The sequence below is a fragment of the Carassius gibelio genome, chromosome A19 (genome assembly GCF_023724105.1).
Source record: "Carassius gibelio isolate Cgi1373 ecotype wild population from Czech Republic chromosome A19, carGib1.2-hapl.c, whole genome shotgun sequence".
Lineage (NCBI taxonomy): Eukaryota > Metazoa > Chordata > Actinopteri > Cypriniformes > Cyprinidae > Carassius > Carassius gibelio.
The window spans coordinates 26,824,969-26,845,110 of NC_068389.1; the positions used below are offsets into that span (position 1 = coordinate 26,824,969).

General features: G+C 38.4%; 1 protein-coding gene across 3 annotated transcripts in view; it reads right to left on the reverse strand.

Annotated features, from left to right (window-relative positions):
• The window catches only part of si:ch211-149a19.3 (NACHT, LRR and PYD domains-containing protein 12), a 149,019-nt gene that overhangs the window by 97,558 nt on the left and 31,319 nt on the right, over positions 1-20,142 (reverse strand). Inside the window, exon 1 of one of the 3 annotated variants that reach the window (XM_052532930.1) lies at positions 6,412-6,428. The exons of 1 other annotated variant lie outside the window; for it this stretch is intronic. Coding sequence is in view for 1 of the 2 variants with exons in the window: in XM_052532929.1 (XP_052388889.1) it covers positions 4,153-5,828 (1,676 nt within the window). In the remaining variant the exon portion in view is untranslated. Of the gene's footprint in view, positions 1-4,152; positions 5,885-6,411; positions 6,429-20,142 lie in introns of those variants that run through there. One more of the 3 variants, XM_052532929.1, reaches the window with a different exon arrangement.

The window sequence follows — 20,142 nt, forward strand, 5'->3', positions numbered from 1 at the left end:
CAACAGGAACGATGCACTAAATGATCTGTACCACCACATCAGTGAGCAGCAGACAGCCCACCCTGATGCTTTTCTCATCATAGCTGGGGACTTCAACCATGCAGATTTAAAGAGTGTGTTTCCAAAAATACACCAACACATTACCTTTCCAACACGAGGTAATAACATTTTAGACTTTGATTACACCACACAGAGAGGAGCTTACTTCTGAAGACGGGGAATGCTGCCTTCAGAGCTGGAGATGAGGTGGGCCTGAGAACAGCCCGCGGCCCGCTGACCCCAGACATTGTGAGGAGATCCATCAGCAGGATCAATGCACGCAAAGCTCCGGGTCCTGACAACATTCCTGTGAATGTACTGAGAGACTCTGTAGCAGAACTCACTGATTTGTTCACAGACATTTTCAACATCTCACTTAGTCAGGCTGTTGTTCCCAAATGTTTCAAAGCTACCACCATCATTCCAGTCCTTAAGAAGCCGTCTCCATCCTGCTTCAAAGACTACCGTCCAGTTGCATTTACTCCTATTATCATGAAGTACTTTGAATGGCTAGTCATGCACCATATCAAGTCTGCCCCCCCCCCTCCCCGAATCCCTTTCAGTTGGAAAGTGACGTGACATTCAGCCAAGTATGGTGACCCATACTCAGAATTCGTGCTCTGCATTTAACCCATCCAAAGTGCACACACACAGCAGTGAACACACACAAACAATGGGAACACACACCCAGAGCAGTGGGCAGCCATTTAGGCTGCGTCGCCTGGGGAGCAGTTGGGGGTTCGATGCCTTGCTCAAGGGCACCTAAGTCGTGGGTGGAAAGAAGACTGAATGGGGAGCAACGTCGCTGTTTTTGGTAAAACATGATTTTGATGACTTCATTAAGTTTTGTTTTATAGAAAACTCTTTTTAAAAGATTTTCGTTTTGTATAAATTGTATCTTAATTTTGATCAATATTTTATCAATCAGTTGCCCGTATTTAATAAATAAGAAGCAAATATATGTAGCCTAGCAGACAATGTAATAAGGCACCGGCAGGATCACTTGCATTGCATGTGAACTAATCTCAGCGTGTGCCTCAAAGATTTGAGAAATATAGGATATATATTACAGAAAGCTTGAAATGTCTTCTTTTAAATGAAAATATTCAAACCAAAATAAATGGGCTACTCTCTGATGATGTATTACATATGAAATGTGCATTTCTCTCTGGCATTCATGGCGAGTCTGCATCGTCAACTTCATCTTTGCAGCAACACAGAAAACACCAGTTTATTACTAAACAATTAAATGAATCCTTGCATATTTTCGAACCAGAAGGCCATTCTAGGTTGAGCGAGACCCCACGGAATGAGCGAGCGGATTGGGATATTCAGAAATGTGCTCTCCGCTCACAAGCTCTGACCGGAACAAAGCCGAGCCTCAATTTCTGCTGACCTTGCAGAAACAAACAAATAGACATCGCCAGACTAGACTATTTTAGTACAAATGATGAGCTCACTGATGATTTTTTTTATAATTCTTGACAAAATTATAATATATTAAGTTTTGTTGTTGTTTAATTTTTAATTTTTTTTGGCCTAGTTAGTTTTGCCTACGTTCCTATGGCCCAATGACACTACGATGAGCATTTACTGCTTTTTAAAAAATGCGGGTCAGGAAGAAAATATTTTATTTTAATTTTTTTACGGTCAGGTGTGGGTTATTAATACATTGACCGGCACATCACTGGTGTGCACATCACAGAGGACCTCTCCTGGACTGACAACACTGCAGCACTGGCCAAGAAACCACAGCGTCTCACTTCCTCCGCAAACTGAGAAGTTTGATCATGTGCACCTTCTACAGAGGCACCATCGAGAGCATACTATGTGGTATGGCGCCTGCAACGCGTCCTGCCAGAAGACTCTGCAACGCATAGTGAGAGCAGCTGAGAAGATCATTGGTGTTTCTCTCCCCTCCCTCCAGGACATTTATGGAACCCATCTCACCCGCAAAGTCCTCTGCATTGCAAGTGTTCCCACCCACCCGTCACACAGCTTCTTCAGACTGCTGCCATCAGGGAGGAGCTGCCATTTGCCTTGCGCCGCTTTTTTTTTTAAACTTTAAACTTTACTTTAAGACCCTTATTGTATAGTTGTATCTTATTTTATATTTGATCTAGATTTTTAGGCTCTACTGTTGGTGTTATCTGTATGCACCAAGGGTCTGCGAGTAACGCAATTTCGATTCTCTGTATGTATGTACTGTACATGTGGAAGAATTGACAATAAAGCATACTTGACTTGACTTTTTGTACGATACAAATCATTACAAAGAAACTTTAAAGAAAATTATGTTTCTACAATATTTAATAGTATGTTATCGGTGGTGACTGGTTGTAACGAATCATCACTAGACGGGGAATCCATTTTGCAGGCTTTAATGAATAACTCGTGGTCGTACAGGCAGGGATCAGAACCAGCAAACACAATAGTAGAGATAACCAGAATCGTCGTCAAACACAGGCAGAAGATCGGGGTAGCAAGCAATATTCAGAGTCCAATAAACAATCCAAGGTCAAGAGGCAGGCAGCAATGGTTCAAGAGACGGTAGACAAACAGAACTGGTAAACAGGAAATCAAACACGGGAAATAACGCTTGGAAATTTCAGCCGGAGCAAAACAAGACTTCGCGTTAAACTGATGTGGTTGTGCAGCTTATATAGCAGTACTCATGAGCTGCACCTGTGTGGTGATCAGAGTCCAATGCACGGAGTAGATGGGAAGTGTAGTTGTGAGTGAGTGCGTGAGTGTCAATATTCCGGAGATGGAGCCCTCTGCTGGCCAGTAGGGGGAATCACGGGGTTCGTCTCCGTGACACTGGTGATCTTTTTTTTTTTTTTCTTCACTTCACTTTTTAAATTATCCATCTAATCCATGTCTAGTCTGGTTCAGATCCGCTTCCATGTGCTGTTTGAGGTGATTCATTTAAATATCATAACAATGGTAAGAATTCTTCAAATTACTACATATTCATACATCTGTATGATATGAAAAAAGCTGATGAAAAGTCATATCTTCACATAGGGCTGGGCAAATAATCAAATGCACAATTTTCATGCGCATCTCATCACTAAAGCCGGTTCTCTGATTAGTAGTAAATCTCCAGCACATAATTTCAGATGGAGCTGCATTTACTACACAGAGCTGTAGATCACTGAAGAGCTGTTCAAAATCAAATTCTTTACTATTATGTTTACACTATAATAAAGTATAGCAAGGAAATTGTCAATTATTGAAATAAACTGATGAAATTCTGACACCACACAGTCTTTTTAAGTTGTGAGTAATTTAGTTTCATTGTCGAAAGAAGAATTATACAATCTTACCTCAGTTTCTTTAGTTTACAGTGAGGATCCTTCAATAGATCAGAGAGCCGATTCACTCCTGAGTCTCCTAATTTATTTTTAGACAGATTCAGTTCTATCAGGTGTGAGGGGTTTGATGTTAGAGCTGAAACCAGAGCAGCAAAACCTACATCTGTGACTCCACAATCACTCAACCTAAAGAGATTAAAGAATGTGCATAATGAACAGACAAAAAAAGAAAACTACAAATGTAGTTTATAAAGAAAGTAAAACAAACATCACATCAATTCATGTTTATAGCATTTTATACAACACAGATTGTTTCAAAGCAGCTTTACAGTAATACATATTAAAAGTAATAATCAGAAAAAAAATTCAATTTTCTTCAGTTTAAGGAATGTGTAATTTCAAATACAATTACAACTTCAATTTCAACTTTAAGGCGCTCTACAGGAGTTAATACAGATTCATTAGGTTAAACTGTTCAGACTGCTTAGTCATTATGTCCAAATGCAGCTTAAATTATAAAATTATTACTGAAATTTAGGTGTCTTAAAAGTCCCCACTGTTTATTTATGGTGTTCAATGTAAAATGATAAAAGCTACCATAAAAAGCAGCTCAGTCTCCATGGAGACAGTCATTGGCCACAATGGCATTAGAGGACAAACAGTCCTAATCATTAAGCATTAATACATAAAAATATGCACTGTTAAACACACTGTTGCTGTTTGCTGTCTGGATAAAAAATGGCATGCTTAAATCATAAATGTAACGATGTTTTATTTTGTAGTCAGTGTGACTTACTGAACTGATCTGGATTCTTTAACCACAGGCAGCAGCTTCTGAAGAACTTCATCTGCTGTATTTTGAGCTCCAATAAACCCTTTTAGATCAAAAACATCCATCTTCTGCTCTGATGTCAGTAACACATAAACCAGAGCTGACCACTGTGAAGAGGAGAGTTTGGTTTCTCCTATTTCTCCAGATTTCAGATAATCTTGTATCTCTTGCACCATTGAATTATCACCCAGTTCATTCAGACAGTGGAACAGATTGATGGATCTCTCTGGAGATTGATTCTCCCTGATCTTCTGCTTGATGTACTGAATGGTTTCCTCTTTGTTGTAGGAGCAGCTTCCTGTTTGTGTCAGTAGTTCTCGTAAAAGAGTCTGACTAGACTCCAATGAGAGACCCAGAAGAAAACGCAGGAAAAGATCCAGATGTCCATTCTTACTCTGTAAAGCCTCATCCACAGCCTTCTGATGCAGTCCAGATAATGGGTTAAATGTCTTCCAGTATACATTTATGCAGTTGTTGGTAAAGGAGCGGTGTGCATAAAGAGCTGCTAGATGTTCCTGGATGGTCAGATGAACAAAGCAGAAGACTTTCCCCTGAAACAAGCCCAACTCCTCTCTGAAGATCTGAGTGCACAATCCTGAGTACACTGATGCTTCTGTCACATTAATGCCACACTGTCTCAGGTCTTGCTCATAGAAGATCAGGTTGCCTTTCACAAGCTGCTCAAAAGCCAGTTTCCCTAGTTTGACAATCATGTCTTCATCTTTGACTTTCTTTTCATAGTCCTTCTCATGTTTGATGCGGGTCTGAAGGATCAGGAAGTGTGTGTACATTTGAGTGAGAGTCTTGGGAATCTCTCCGCTCTCTGCTCCACTCAACATCTTCTCCAGAACAGTGGCTGAGATCCAGCAGAAGACTGGGATGTGGCACATGATGTAGAGGCTCCTTGATGACTTCAGGTGTGAGATGATCCTGTCAGCCAGACTCTGATCACTGATTCTCTTCCTGAAGTATTCCTCCTTCTGTGGATCATTGAAGCCTCGTACTTCTGTCACTCGATGGACACACTCAGAGGGAATGAGATCAGCTGCTGCTGGTCTGGAGGTGATCCAGATGAGAGCAGAGGGAAGCAGATTCCCCACAATGAGGTTCATCAGCAGCACGTCCAATGGGGCTGATTCACTTACATCACACAACCTCACATTACTCTGAAAGTCCAGAGAGAGACGACACTCATCCAGACCATCAAAGATGAACAACACTTTATATTCACTACTAGATATTTGAATTTCTTTTGTTTCAGGGAAAAAGTAATGAAGAAGATCTGAAAGACTGAGTGTTTTGTCCTTTATCGGATTAAGTTCTCTGAAAGGAAGTGGAAATATGAGCTTGATGTCTAGATTCTCTTTGTCTTCAGCCCAGTCCACAATGAACTTCTGCACAGAGACTGTTTTTCCAATGCCAGCGACTCCTTTTGTCAGCACTCTTCTGATAGCTTTGTCTTGTCCAGGTAAAGCTTTAAAAATGTCATTGCATTTGATCGGTGTGTCCTCTGTTGCTGCTCTCCTGGATTGTGTCTCAATCTGTCTCACCTCGTGCTCATTACTGATCTCTCCACTTTCACTCTCTGTGATGTATAGCTCTGTATAGATCTCATTCAGGAGTGCTGAGTATCCCTTCATCACTGTTCCTTCATGCAGACACTGAAACTTCCTCAGCCGATTTAATTGGGATGTTCTTTGGAGCAGTTGAAAGTCATTACTACAGCTGGGCTCCAGTGGGTTTGATCTAGGACTGTTACATTAAATTTGATATAATAGAGACAAGAATTAATATACAGTAGTAGATTTTACATGTAGATAAACTTCACATTGAGACTACCTCAGATCAGGTGATTTGTATCCATCCTTAAATTCTAGTGGCTCTACTATAGACTGGTTACTCTTGATGGACAAACAGCTGGGCTCCGGTGAGTTTGATCTATGATGATAACATTAAATTTGATATAATAGAGACAAGAATAAATATACAGTAGTAGATTTTACATGTAGTTAAACTTCACATTGACACTACCTCAGATCAGGTGATTTGTGTCCATCCTTAAATTCTAGTGGCTCTACTATAGACTGGTTACTCTTGATGGACAAACAGCTGGGCTCCGGTGAGTTTGATCTATGATGATAACATTAAATTTGATATAATAGAGACAAGAATTCATATACTGTAGTAGATTTTGCATGTACACATTGAGATTGTCTGTAATACCTCAGATCAGTTGATGTGTGTCCATCCTTAAGTTCTAGTGGCTCTTCTATAGACCGATCACTCTTCATGAAAATACAGCTGGGCTCCGGTGAGTTTGATCTCTGCCTATGAAATTTCGTTTAATACAACAGACAAGAATTTATACAATTTATAGTGTATTTAGCATGTAGATGCAGAAAAGCCATCCGCCCACCTATTTATTGACATAGAACTCTCTTAATTTAGGGCAGTGTATTGAGAATCTGTGTAAGGGAAAACCAGACTCAGAGACAAGATGTTAGAGGAAGCCAAACTATATTTTTTAACCTAGAGACGTTCCTCTTCAGGAACTCAAGCTGCTTCGAAACGCTTTGGGGAACGAGTACCAACGCTGCCAGACTACCAAACCCCTGCCTAGTGTGTATCCGAAGAGCACAAATTAGGACGAGAGGACTGAAGCGCCTGGAGTGACTGGCATGTCTAAGTCATAGAATCTTGCAAAAGTAGACACCTGCTAGAAAGGCCTTGAGGCCGCCATGCCCCGTGTAGAGTGAGCTTTGGCTCCCGACAGCGGGGGACGACCAGAGGACTCATAGGTGGTGTTGATAGTCTCAACTATCCAACGACTAATAGTCTGCTTAGAAGCAGGAAAACCCCTCTTGGGGGGACCGCAGCATACAAGCAATTGGTCCGTTTTTCTCCACAGGGCAGCTCTGTGGATGTATGCGTCCAGTGCTCGAACTGGACACATACAATTTAGATTCTCTTGGTCGGGCTCCCCAAAGGGAGGAGGATAGAAGGCCTGCAGCACTACAGGTTGTGGTGTGATAGAGAGCACCTTAGGAACATATCCTGCTCGAGGGTATATGAACACTTTGGACATGCCATGTGCAAAATCAAGATAGGTAGGGGCCACTGAGAGGGCCTGTAAATCTCCTACTCTCCTCAAAGAGGTAATGAGATGAATGAAATGAATGAAATGAAATTTAAGAATCCGATATCTGTCTGAGATATATTTAATTGGCTCGAATGGAGATTTGCAAAGAGCCTCTAACACCACAACCAAGTCCCACGGGGGAATACGGGACTGTACTGAAGGTCTCAGCCTCAGCGCACCACGGAGGAAACGTGTAACTAAGGGGTGTCCATGAAGGGCATGGGAGGGAGCTCTGGCTTGGAGGATGGTCTCAACAACTTCGGTTGAGAGACCGGATGCTATGAGTTGTGCCTCCTCAGGGGACACACCCACAGCTTCCACAACTCCGGGCAAGGGTGAATTATCGTGCCCTCTACCTGTGAGAGTAGATCTGTCCTGGTTAGGGGTGTCACGATTCTCCAAATCCTCGATTCGATTGCATTTTCGATTCTAAGGTCACGGTTCGATTCGATTCTCGATTTTTACATTTATTCTCTTTAAAGCACAGATTGTCATTTTTCAAACTAGACTTTTATGTAATATAATATCTGACCTTTGTTTGCAATGTACCACATTACACTGTCAAATTTAAAACTTTTATTAACAACATAATGTAACAATAACTTATATCTTTAGTCAATTGAAAACTTAAAATAAACTGCCATCCAGTTTCTCTTTTGTAAGTGCAGTCACAAAAGATGGCATTCAAGTTCATAACAAAACAAACAAAAACAATAAAAAATGACTAAACTAACCTTCAAATATTACGATGTATCTATTTAAAAGATTAAAGATAAAACACTTGTTAAACACTTCACTGTCATTCATTTAGATTTATTTATTTATTTTTATATATATATATATATATATATATATATATATATATATATATTATGTATGTATGTTCAGTATGTGTGTGTGTGTGTGTGCATCATTACAGTCTGTAAAATATGTGTATCTCTTATTACAAGACTGCAATCACTAGCAATCAGAAGAATTCCAGTTAATCAAGTATCTACAAAACATCTACTCTATAAACAATGCATTAAATTACATTAAAGACAAAAATAAATTAAACAAGCAAAAGAAATGATTACTCGCATGTATCTGGTCCACTGATGAAGTCATGGGTCAAGTCAAGTGAATTATTACTCATTTTCTAACAGGCGTCGAATACTGACTTTAGGAAAAGGGGAATAACCAATGACATTTGAGATAACAACTAAAACAGCAAGCCCCGCCCCACGACTGACAAAAATAAAATTGTTCGCGTGAGCAGAGGTGAGATGATCGAGCGCGAGGATGTGGGGAATGAGCATGCACGCGCGAGTTGCTTTTATTGCGCGCAGAGTACATGTCACGTGCGCGCGAGAGTTTGAAATGAGCTCGCGGGCTCCCGTTTCTTCGCATCCGATTCAGTTTTCCTCTCGTGGAAGCCATATAGCGCGCGCACCAGCATCAGTTGAATGCTCGGTTATTTTTGTCATTGATTTGCCGTCATACAACATGGGGGTGTGGCTGCATCGACGATTCCATTTTTTAATTCGAAGTCGAGACTGTGACTTAATTTCGATCGATTTCGATTTAAAATCGAAATCGTGACACCCCTAGTCCTGGTCGATATCTCCCATGGAGAGCCGTCGAGGAGCGAGACCAGATCTGCGAACCATACTTGGCCAGGCCAGAAAGGGGCTACTATGCAACAGACAGAACCCGTCCCAGCGTACTATCACCAGAACTCCCGGGAACAGAGCAATAGGGGGAAAGGCGTACAGATGAAGCCTTGGCCAGGTCTGTACCATAGCGTCCTGAGTATGGGTTCTGAGTATGGGTCACCATACTTGGCTGAATGTCATGTCACTTTCACTTTTTCACTTTCTCAATCGGATGCAACCCCCCATCCTTCTTTGGAACTATGAAATACCGGCTGTAGAACCCGGACTCCCTGTCTTGAGGAGGGACCACCTCGATGGCCTCCTCCCCTAATAGGGTTTTCACTCCTTGTTCCATAACCAGAGCCTGCTCGGGGCCAACTAACATCGGAGTAACCCTGTTGAATCTCGGTGGTGGAGAGCCGAACTGAATACCGTAGCATTTTTCTACTGTGCACAGGACCCATTGAGATACATTTGGCAGTAGTTTCCACACTGCTAAATAATCTACTATGGGAATCAGTCTCTCGAGATGTAAGAGGTCCCCGAAGGGGTGTCGTGCATCTCAGCTCCGCTACGCAAGCGGGTGGAAAATACTGAGGACATTGCTCGCTGGAGGCCGCTGCACCCTGGAACTCTGGCAGGGTTGGCAGACCAGCCCCCAGAGGGCGCTGAGGCAAGACGGGCACATTGTAATGCGGTGTACGCTGCTCTACACCAGTAGGGGCTGTCCCTGCAGTCGTGACCGAAATGTGTCAGGACTTTTTAGCTGAGGACCTCCCAGCCTGAAGTATGGCCCTCAGATCTGCCTTAGGCTGGGAAAACCCTGGTTCAGAGCGTTGCTTCAGCCTCCAGTCCCGACGCGGGAGAGCGTGGGCGGCAACGCTCTGATATTAGAGTGAAAGGGCTGCTCCCACCCAGCAGGCCCTCCAGTATATATAATTTCTCAGAGTGGGATAAATGTCATTATATTCCTCAGAATTTAAAGCAAACAAACAATCAGACAAGTAAACATGATCTGCCTCTTTGATATTATTCATATGTAACTTCTCATAGTCAGATAAATACTGAATTTAATTCCTCAGAATTAATGCAGTTAACCAATCAGACAAGTAAAGACGGTCTGGTTTTGGTAAGATTCACATCAAAACTGAAAATGATGTAATAGCCTACACGCGTTCCCTTGGTAGCACACGAGCCGCGCTCCTCATTAATGCTGCTCCTTATAAAGTTAGGCATAATATGCTTGTGAAACTGATGCTTATGTAACTGTTGTCTGTGCAACTGATGTTTATGCAGCTTATGTTTGTGCAACCTCGAGCTCATCGACGCCCTCCATTTCAATCTCCTCGAAGAGAGAGAAAAAAAAAGACAGTGAGTCACGGCCGTCACTTGGGGGAAGGAACGCAACACTCAGGATTCTGAACCCGGAGAATCGGGCAGATCTGGTGGGTGAGGTAGGAGATAGGGACGCGCCTGTCTCCATACCCTCCAGCAGATCTATCTGCGAACCCAGCGAGTACAGACGCCGCTCCGCCTCGGTGAAAGTGGGACCGACTCCGCGAGGAACACTGGCGAAGTGTCCACACTGGGCTGTACCAGTGCAGGCAGTCGGCTTCCTCAAGAGCCGAAACAGCGTGCCTCGATCCCAGGCAGACCGCGCACAGACCGTGTATACCCACTCGTGATGTAGCGAGGAACACACAATCTGAAATGCGATCTGGATTCGCCTTTCAGATGTCCTGTCTTAGCTTTGCTCTTTGACTATTGGTTACTCTTTGAGCAGCAAATAGTGACAAACAACAATAAAAAAGACTGACATGCACACACTGAGCTCTTACTGAAAAACGCAAAGCTGATGCCGGCTGTGTGGCTCGTGCCTTTATAGCTTCCTGGTCGCTTACGTCACCCCGCCCATGACTTCATGCTCTTTTATAATACAGTTTAGATATGATATTCAGAGTCGCTCATGCTAAACGCGTTCCCCAAAGCGTTTCGACGCAGCTCGAGTTCCTGAAGAGGAACTCATATTTCCTTATGAAGACTTTGACATACCTGCATTCTGGAGAATAATCTTCACTGTTGAATGTTTCTTTGTTCTCCATGATTCATTCAGTCTTCATGAAGCTTCAGGGATCATTTTAATCAAAATTTATAAAGATGTTATCCAAATTTGAGACATGAAGCCAAAAGAAAGAGAGAGAGAGAGTGAGAGAGAGAGATAAGAAACATGATTGAGATAGGTTAAAATGTACTGTAGAAAAATGTGCTTGGAGATAAACTGAACTGCTGGGTCTGTCATTTTTATTTTCTTTATAATGCAACTGGGTGGATATAAAGGGGGCCGGGATGAAACTAGAGTGAGAGGATAGGTGAAATTGTGTACAGGTGATGGTCATATAATTAGAATATCATCAAAAAGTTGATTTCACTAATTCCATTCAAAAAGTGAAACTTGTATTTTATATTCATAATATTACAACCAGCAGCTTAGCATGCTCAAAACAGTGGAGATGATAGTGGATTTCAGACTGATTAATATTTGTAAAATGGCAGAGTTTTTTTTTTAAATACACTTTTAACATCAGTCAATCAAGTTTTATAATAATCAAGTATTATTTAATATAACTTAAATAATTAGAAGTAAATTTAATAACCATGTTTGAATGCATATTAGTCATTTTAACTGAACATTTTAACTTGAGAGGTGGTTGTTTTTTCTGTCATTCAAAGTTTATGACAAAAAAAATTAAAAGAAACTAACAAAAATACTGATAGGATAATAATAATATGAATTCTAATAATAAGAACTATTAAACACACTAAGGATTACTAAGGATTAATGAGCTGGATTCATGAATATTACTCAGGTTTTGTGCGGTCGATTGAACTGATTTGCTGAAATCAAAACGGGCGATAATAGGTGAGCGCCAGTCAATGGGATTGCCGTTTCAGCATTAACATCACCCACTACCCGAAAACCCGGCTGTTATTAAAAGCTGAAGACTTCCTTAAGAACGCTGTTATTTTGACAGGAAAATAAAACAAAAGAATATTGTTTAAATGTAGCGAGTCCATTCACTCATTCACTCACTGACTCACTCTTTCTCTCTCTCGGTCTCTGCGTGTGTGTGAGAGAAAGTGACGGTGATTTGTGCGCCTTCATACTAGAGGTTACGCTACATCAAAGACAGGAGCACTGCGTATCCAATGAGAAATATCACAGATAATAATTGGCAGCTATGACTTGTCATCTGTTTCGTAATATATCACGTCGTAAGGATTATCCTAATGATAAGTGTGACGGTCACCTGTTTGAAATAGGTGATAGCAGAGTTGTAATGGAATCGTTGTTTCTAAAGTAACTGAAGGATAGTTCTTAAGATTAAAGTTTAAGTAACTGAAATGTTACTTGTTTAAAAATCGGTGGCGTTGGTGCAGTGGATGAGACACATGCCTATGGTGTGAGAGACCCAGGTTCAAATCCACTGTGAGACACCTGAGCAAGACACCTAATCCCTAGTTGCTACAGAGGTGTGTGACCTCTGACATAAATAGCAATTGTAAGTTGCTTTGGATAAAAGCGTCAGCTAAATGAATAATTGTAACTGTGTTGTTGGTCTGTTATAATTCTGTTAAGATTTTAAAGTAATTGAATCAGCCTGACGCAGAGTTGTATTAGACCTATTGTTTCTAAAGTAACTGAAACAGAGTTGTACATTTCTAATGTAAATAAAACAGAGTTAATTGTTGAGATAATTCCGATGAAATTGTAAATTAACTGAATCAACCCGACGTAGTCTGGTCACAGAATTATTTAATTTAATGTTACAGAGTATTGAGTCCGATGCACCATGACTCTGTTAAGTTTAAAACCTGAAGCAGTCCAACATACTGTGACAGTGGTACATTTTTAACAGTTTAGTGTAGTGAAGTGTAAGGCCCGAAGGAGTGTGGTTGAATTGCTGAAGACAATTTAATAAGATTTTGAAAATGGATGAGCTGATAGTTAAATACATCACTAAGCACGGCTCAGTAGGAATGTCTGATGAGATAAAGAAGGCTTATGACTCCTATGAGTGGGCTATATCTCAATTCAAAAAATGTCCCAAACTGCCTTAAAACAAAGAGGTAAAAAAGTTGCTAATGCACTTGAAGCTCTTTTTGACTCATACATGGTAACTAAGAAAAGCTGAGAAGAAATGAAAACAGAAAACAAGTTGCTAAATTCTCAAGTCGGTGGCTATGTCATGTCATTGAGAAATTGTGAGGCTGAAGAGATCATTTTGAAGGAACTGATAGTGAATTTCAAAGTATGAAACAGAGAGGGAAACATTTAGATGTTTGTATGAAGTCACGGCTAGACAGTTGGTACGTGCTACATCCAATTCTGAATATGATCAGAATAACTGCAAGGCAGCCTTTAGTCAACAACATAATTCTTCAGATGATTCTGTGAGGTTCCCAGTAGCACCAGAACAAGACAGACTGGAAATAAGAGAGATCTTGATCAAAGAAATGACAATGGCCAAGAAGTCAAATGAAAGCTTCAGAATCTAGACATCCAATTGCTGCATTCAGCAGGAGAGAATGTTCTAGATTATCTAATGGTTTGCGTCAGAGACCAAAGAGATTAGAACGAGTGAATTCAGAAGGTGTTGCTCTCTTTTATGTAGGTGGAAAAACTGGTCACATTGCTAGATCTTCAAGATCTTCAACGTCTTCATAATTTTGTCTTACAATGGGAAGATTACTGTTTTTGAGTTTGAGCTGGCATATTTAATGTGCAGATTTTATTTAAAAGAATCAAGCAGAAGACATTTTATTTTACATAATGATTAACGGAGTGAAGGTTCGCAATGGTGGCACACTAAATTTATTAAGCTGGAATGTAAGTGTACTTGACAGTCCAGTCAAAAGAGGAAAGGTCTATACACATTGGGTGCAGAAAAACCTCCAAGAAACACATATTTTTCTCCAAGAAACACATATTAAAACGACAACAAAATTTTGCATTAAAGCCCCATGGATGAAGTCAAATTTCACTAACAAAATTAGAGAAGTAGCAAATATCATATGAATATAGTATTAATTCCAAAACAAGGGCGGGACAATCTGCAAATTTCTTCCAACCAACCAAGATGTTTCAAGTCCATTTCTTGAGGTACATGTCAAGGATGCCCCTTTGATATCTGTATGGAACCATTAGCTGCCTGTCTCAGACACCATCCTAGCATTACACAAACAGTGATAGAGTGCAGAGCCCAATATCTTTCACTGTATGCAGATAATATTCTTCTGTATGTTTCCAACCCTGAAATATCCATTCCACCATTACTTTAAAAAAAATGTAGCAGTCTTTCTGGAGTCACGATAAATTGGGAAAAAAAGTCAATTAATGCTAGTCTCTGATGATTTAGATGCACAGCAAAAATATTAACTAGCACCAAATTTAAAATTGCAAATCATTCCTTTAAATATTTGGGTGTAATAATCACCAAAAAAAACTGAAATGTTATTAAAATTGAATTATAAAAAGAAAATTTATCAGCTTAAATATAATATAATGTTTTGGAAGACACTCATATGTCCATGGTAGGTAGAATTAACGCTATAAAAATGGTGGTCCTTCCAAGATTTCTATATGTATTTCAATCTATTCCTTTCTTTAAACCCCATAAGTATTTTAAACAGCTACAACATATTATAAGCAGCTTCATTTGGGATAACAAGATAGCAAAGATTAACAAAAACATCTAAACCAATCTCAAGATCAAGGGGGGTTTGAGCTTCCCAATTTGAAATGTTATTTCTGGGCAGCTAACTTAAATACTTTAGCATAGTGGAGAAAGATTGGTTCAGTGGATTTAGGTGACAAACCAGAATGGTTAGCAATTTAAGAATCTTCTTGTGATAAGACTTCATTAACAGCTCTGCTTAAAAGTCCTAACAAAATTTAATTTAAAAATATCAATGGTAACATAATTGTTTCAAATCTAATTAAAATACGGAAACAAACTAAGGTATATTTGAAAATTCCAGACTTGTCTCTTCCCCAATCTGTAATAATCATGCTTTTCCTCCAGGATTACATGATAAGACCTTTTTACAATGGAAACATAAGGGCATAGTAACAATACAAGATCTTTATAGGGAAGGTACATTTGGTTCTTTTGAAAAACTAAAACAATTCTATGATCTTGTCCCTGCTCAATTTTTTCGTTACTTGCAAATCAGAGACTTAGTTAGGAAGCATATTTCAGACTTTGAAACTTTGAATTTAAATCCAATTTTAGAGAGTATTGCTAGTGTACACCCTGGTGCGAGTGGTACCCTGTCAAACTTTCATAAATTATTGTTAGAAAAGGTGGACAATAACTCTCACAAAATAAAACATGATTGGGAAGAGGAAATGGGTTTTAATATTTGACATGTGAGATGAGTGTTAAAGAAATATACATAAATATTCTGTAAATGCTACTCACAATCTGATTCAGTTCAAGATTATTCACAGGCTTCATTATTTTAAATCAAAACTTCATAACATTTATCCCAATATTTTTTACCCACGATATCCCACTCTGTAATAAATGTAAAACATTACAAGGTACCCTGTTCCATTCTTTATGGTCATGTAGTAAGATTCAGCAATTTTGGAAATGTATATTACAATTTCTTTCTAAAGTGTATTCTGTTGACTTGGAACCTGAGCCCTTTTTTGGACTTCTAGGTGCAGAGAATGTCTTTAGTAGTAAATATAAAACATAGGCCATTTCGCTTTGCATGTTGCTTGCAAAAAGAAAAAAACCTGATCTTACAGATGTGAAAAGCAGTTTCTGTTCCTGAGTTTGAGATGTGGGCAAGGGAACAAGGAAATGTGTTACATCTGGAAGAATTGAGATTTATCTTAAAATATTAATTATCAATTTTTATCAAGATCTGAAAACCAAGACTGTTCTTACATGCAGTCTGATAGCTGTTGTCGTCCATCAATACAAAACTTTATATATTAACCCTCTATTGCTCATGTATAACATTCCTGATTGTAAAGCACTTGAGGTACCCTTTCGTGTGTGTTTTTTTTTTTTTTTTGGGTGGGGGAGGGGAAGGGTGTTCTAATATAAAGCTTTAAATTGCTTGGCTTCAAAGTAATGTGTAGTTTACAGCTATAAGAGTGTTTGATGTTGCATTTTTCTTGTATAGTAGGTACTCTGTGACATTGTATATGCGTTGTTTCAAGAAATTTAATTAAAAAAAAAGATACATGATATATGGGATATGTATAATCTTGATGAACTTTGAGTGAAACATTTTGGGGGAAAAGAAGGAGAGACAGAGAGTAGGGGGAGAAGGGGTCGTAAATGATCAAGGGGAGAGATATATTTTGTCTTCTATGAAGATTTCTATGAAATCTTCTATGAAGACAATTTTTTTTTGTTCCTGGTTAGGAAGAGTCTGGTGTTTGAGAACTGTGGCTTGTTTTCATTACAAAAGGTTGAATTATTCAACTTCAGCTATGAACAGTGTTTGGTCAATGATGTACTGCAGATAAGACTTTCACAGGTATCAACTTTCACATGATGAAATCCTACAATCTTACATTGCTTTGTTTTTTTTTTTTGTACTTTTGTGTATTTACATTTTTGGCTATATGTTTCTGTATAACCTGAATTGGATGTTTTCCATTTTATTTTTTATACAGTATATCCATTGATTTGAAATCCATTTGACTACTGTACATTTGTGACAATATAGACATTAGTTATTTGGTGACTGCAATCATTTCAGATGTTAAATAACTGATTTTTCCAAATACTTAAGTTATAGTAGCTGAAAAGTATTTAAAGTGAAGCAGATGTATTGTTATACATCAGGGGTGCATCTTGTTCCTGGAGGTCTACCTCCCTACAGAGTTCATTTCCAACTCTGATTAATAAAACCTGTCTGTAATTATCAAGTGTTCCTTCATATCACTTAGTTGGTTCATGTGTGTTTGATCAGGACCAGAATTTTTCTTCTTCCTACTTTACGATGGATCACAGACTTATACATGCATTATTTAGCACTCCTGTTGTAGATTAATAGTGTTGGCTAAGTGAGGGCTGCCCATGCAGGGCCAGCACTTAGTGGCCAATTGTTTTGCCAATGAGCAAAATCTCAGATGCCCAGTGCTGGCACCCCACTGGGGGCCCTTAGGTCGGCCCTAAGTGGGCCCATAAAGGGCCAGTGCAGGCATGTTTGCAAGGAACGATTCTCTCTGGCCAATCAGTGATCAGCAGTGTTTACACTTCATGTTTAGGTAATGGTTAGGATCACTTGGAACCTTAACCAAGGTAGTGCCAGGTATCAGTCATGTAAAAACAAGTATCAACAGGTATCAACAAGCAACACTTTAATTTACAGCCCGCAAATGTTGTGTTTACCCTGTAAACTACATGGAACAAAGGATGAACAAGTTGGACTTAAACACAGAATAAGTGTATATTTGTACAGTAATTACAGAGAAAAGTATTGCACTAGTTTTAATTTAATTTAATTAGAGGCCAAATTAAAGCCTACATTTTTTTTTTTATTTAATACAAAAATAAATACATTTGTTTTAAAAACATAGTATTAGAGCCCTGCATGGGACTCAAATTTTGGCCCAAACCTGGCCCTGACCAAAGATGCTCAGCCTGGGCCATGTCCGACAGCTTATCAGAATTACCAACCCCAGCCCACCTTTTTTTCCCCCTTTCTCCCCAAACAGCTAATACTACTTGTTTCAGCTATTAAAAGTAGTTCAGCTTATATGTAATGGCAAAGTGATTATATTTCATTTCATTTTTATTTTTAAGTTAATTTGGAAAAATGTTTGGAGCATTTTTTGTTCATTAAATATATGTTGTTGTTTTTTCAAGCGACCAGCGGCAGACAGTAAGCTGATCATATATGTTCCATCAATTTAGCTTTCTCAAACCATCACGACTTGCCTAAAATAAAATGTATAGATATACTAAAACAGATCAACCAAATAACAATGTTAAAACTTTAAACCTAGATAAATATGCGCTATATCCAGTAGTTTGTGCTGAGAGTGGAAGCTGTGAGCTTTGCAGGACATGGAGGAGCCAGCAATCACTTGCATGTTTTCTGTGGATATGCCGGAAATTATTTCATACTGTTAGAGAAGCTAAATAAGCCCGAGCCCTATTTGTAAAAAAAAAAAAAAATAAAAAAAAAAAGGCAAATCGGTACCTCTACACAGTATACATCCACTGAAATACAAATGTTGTATCATATATTGTCTGTTTAAACAGCTGGAAAAAGGTAAGCTTTTTTTAAGCTGCATTGAGTTTGATGGTATATCATACAAAGTTATTTGGTTATTTGATTGACGAATAAACTTTCATAAGGTAAGTAGACTCTTGAATTAAAAATCATAACAGAAACTCATTAACTAATTTCACTAGATGTCCAATGTTGTTGTTCAGTAATATCCATCATGTCCATCCTTTACCCATAGACTAACCCATTGTTAAAAAGTCTGTATAGGCCTACAATAAAATACCAATATAAAAGTATAAAAAAGTATATTGTCTGTCTAAATCATATCCAAACATAAGATTGCTGTTGAGGCCATACATTACACATAATATTAGAGTAACTCTTAGTTTCAAAATACTTACAGTATAAATGACACTATAATTACAAAAATGTTAAGCTGTAATTTCAGTTTATTTACACTGTTCTTTGCAGGTTGCATATGTGTGTTACCACCTTATTACCCAAATGTAACATTGTTCCCTTATACCTATGTATGTTCTTTACACTATAATTACAGAATCATAACATGTAAATTCAGTACATTTACGTAGATCTTTGTGGGTTGTAATCTAAAGCGTTACCAGCAATTTATATTTAATGACTTTATTCAGGTTTTTTATTTTCTTATTTTATATATACATATATATATATATATATATATATATATATATATATATATATATATTGCTTAAAGAAAGCCTTTTAAAATTGATAAGGAAGTCTCTTAACCTGAGAAATGTTCACTCACCTTGATCAAAATGTCACTGTAGGTTATCCTAAGTTCCAATCGTGTTTGTGATTTCCCTATCAAAAGTTTTCCACCACCTAAATTCCTACATTGGCAACTAGATTCTATAAAATATATTATTAAGCACTATTCTTGTTTAAAGAATCTTATTACGCTCTGGTGTAAAATGGCACCCGGTAAACTCTGAAAATGCTTTTTCTCTGGGAGCAAGTGTTGCTAATCCTGTTTGAAGTGGAAAATCCAGCACATCCAGTTTTCTAAACTGGATTTCATTTTGTTTATGAGAGAGACATATACCTCACTAGTTTTGTTCAGTAACAATTTAACTTCGAAAGGGCCATGGGCTTACTTAAAATGCTTTAATTATATAAAACAATTAGGTAAAATGCGCAAATGATAAATAAATCTATAGTTTTTTTTTTTAATACTGGAAAAAAATGGTTTAATAGATAATTTACCTAGGGGTCCATCTCCTGGTAAAACGTGGGAATAAACTCGGCACGACACTCAAAGTGCATTTTGGATATTCTCTAGCCTTTGAGTATAGACTTTGGTATAAATCTGTAGTAGTGCATTTGATAAAGTCCTCTATGGATTCGGAAACCAGTACAAAAGGCTGTCCCCGTAGTGCTAAATTTAACCTCTTAAGACCTAGCAAAACATTTTAGGAATAAATTTGTATTTTTTTTTTTTCATGCCATTACATTGTTTAAAGCATTTTACAGGGGCGTAGCCATCTTTTCAGAAGTGAGGGGGACAGAAATTACACACACACACAGACACATAAAACATTACGATATAACATTTCTGTAATCTATATAGCCTACCAGTCATCAGTTTTTTAGTCAACAGTTTTTTTAAAAGTAAGATTTTTTAGGTTTTGAAAGAAATCTCTTCTGCTCACCAAGCCTGCATTTGATCCAAAGTACAGCAAAAAAAGTAATATTTTGAAATATTTATACTGTTTAAAATAACTGTTTTCTATTTGAATTTTAAAGGTAATTTATTCCTCTGATCAAAGGTGTATTTTCAGCATCATTCCTCCAGTCTTCAGTGTCACATTCATCTGAAATCATTATAATATGATGACTTGCTGATTATCAATATTTAAAACATATGAGTAATTTTTT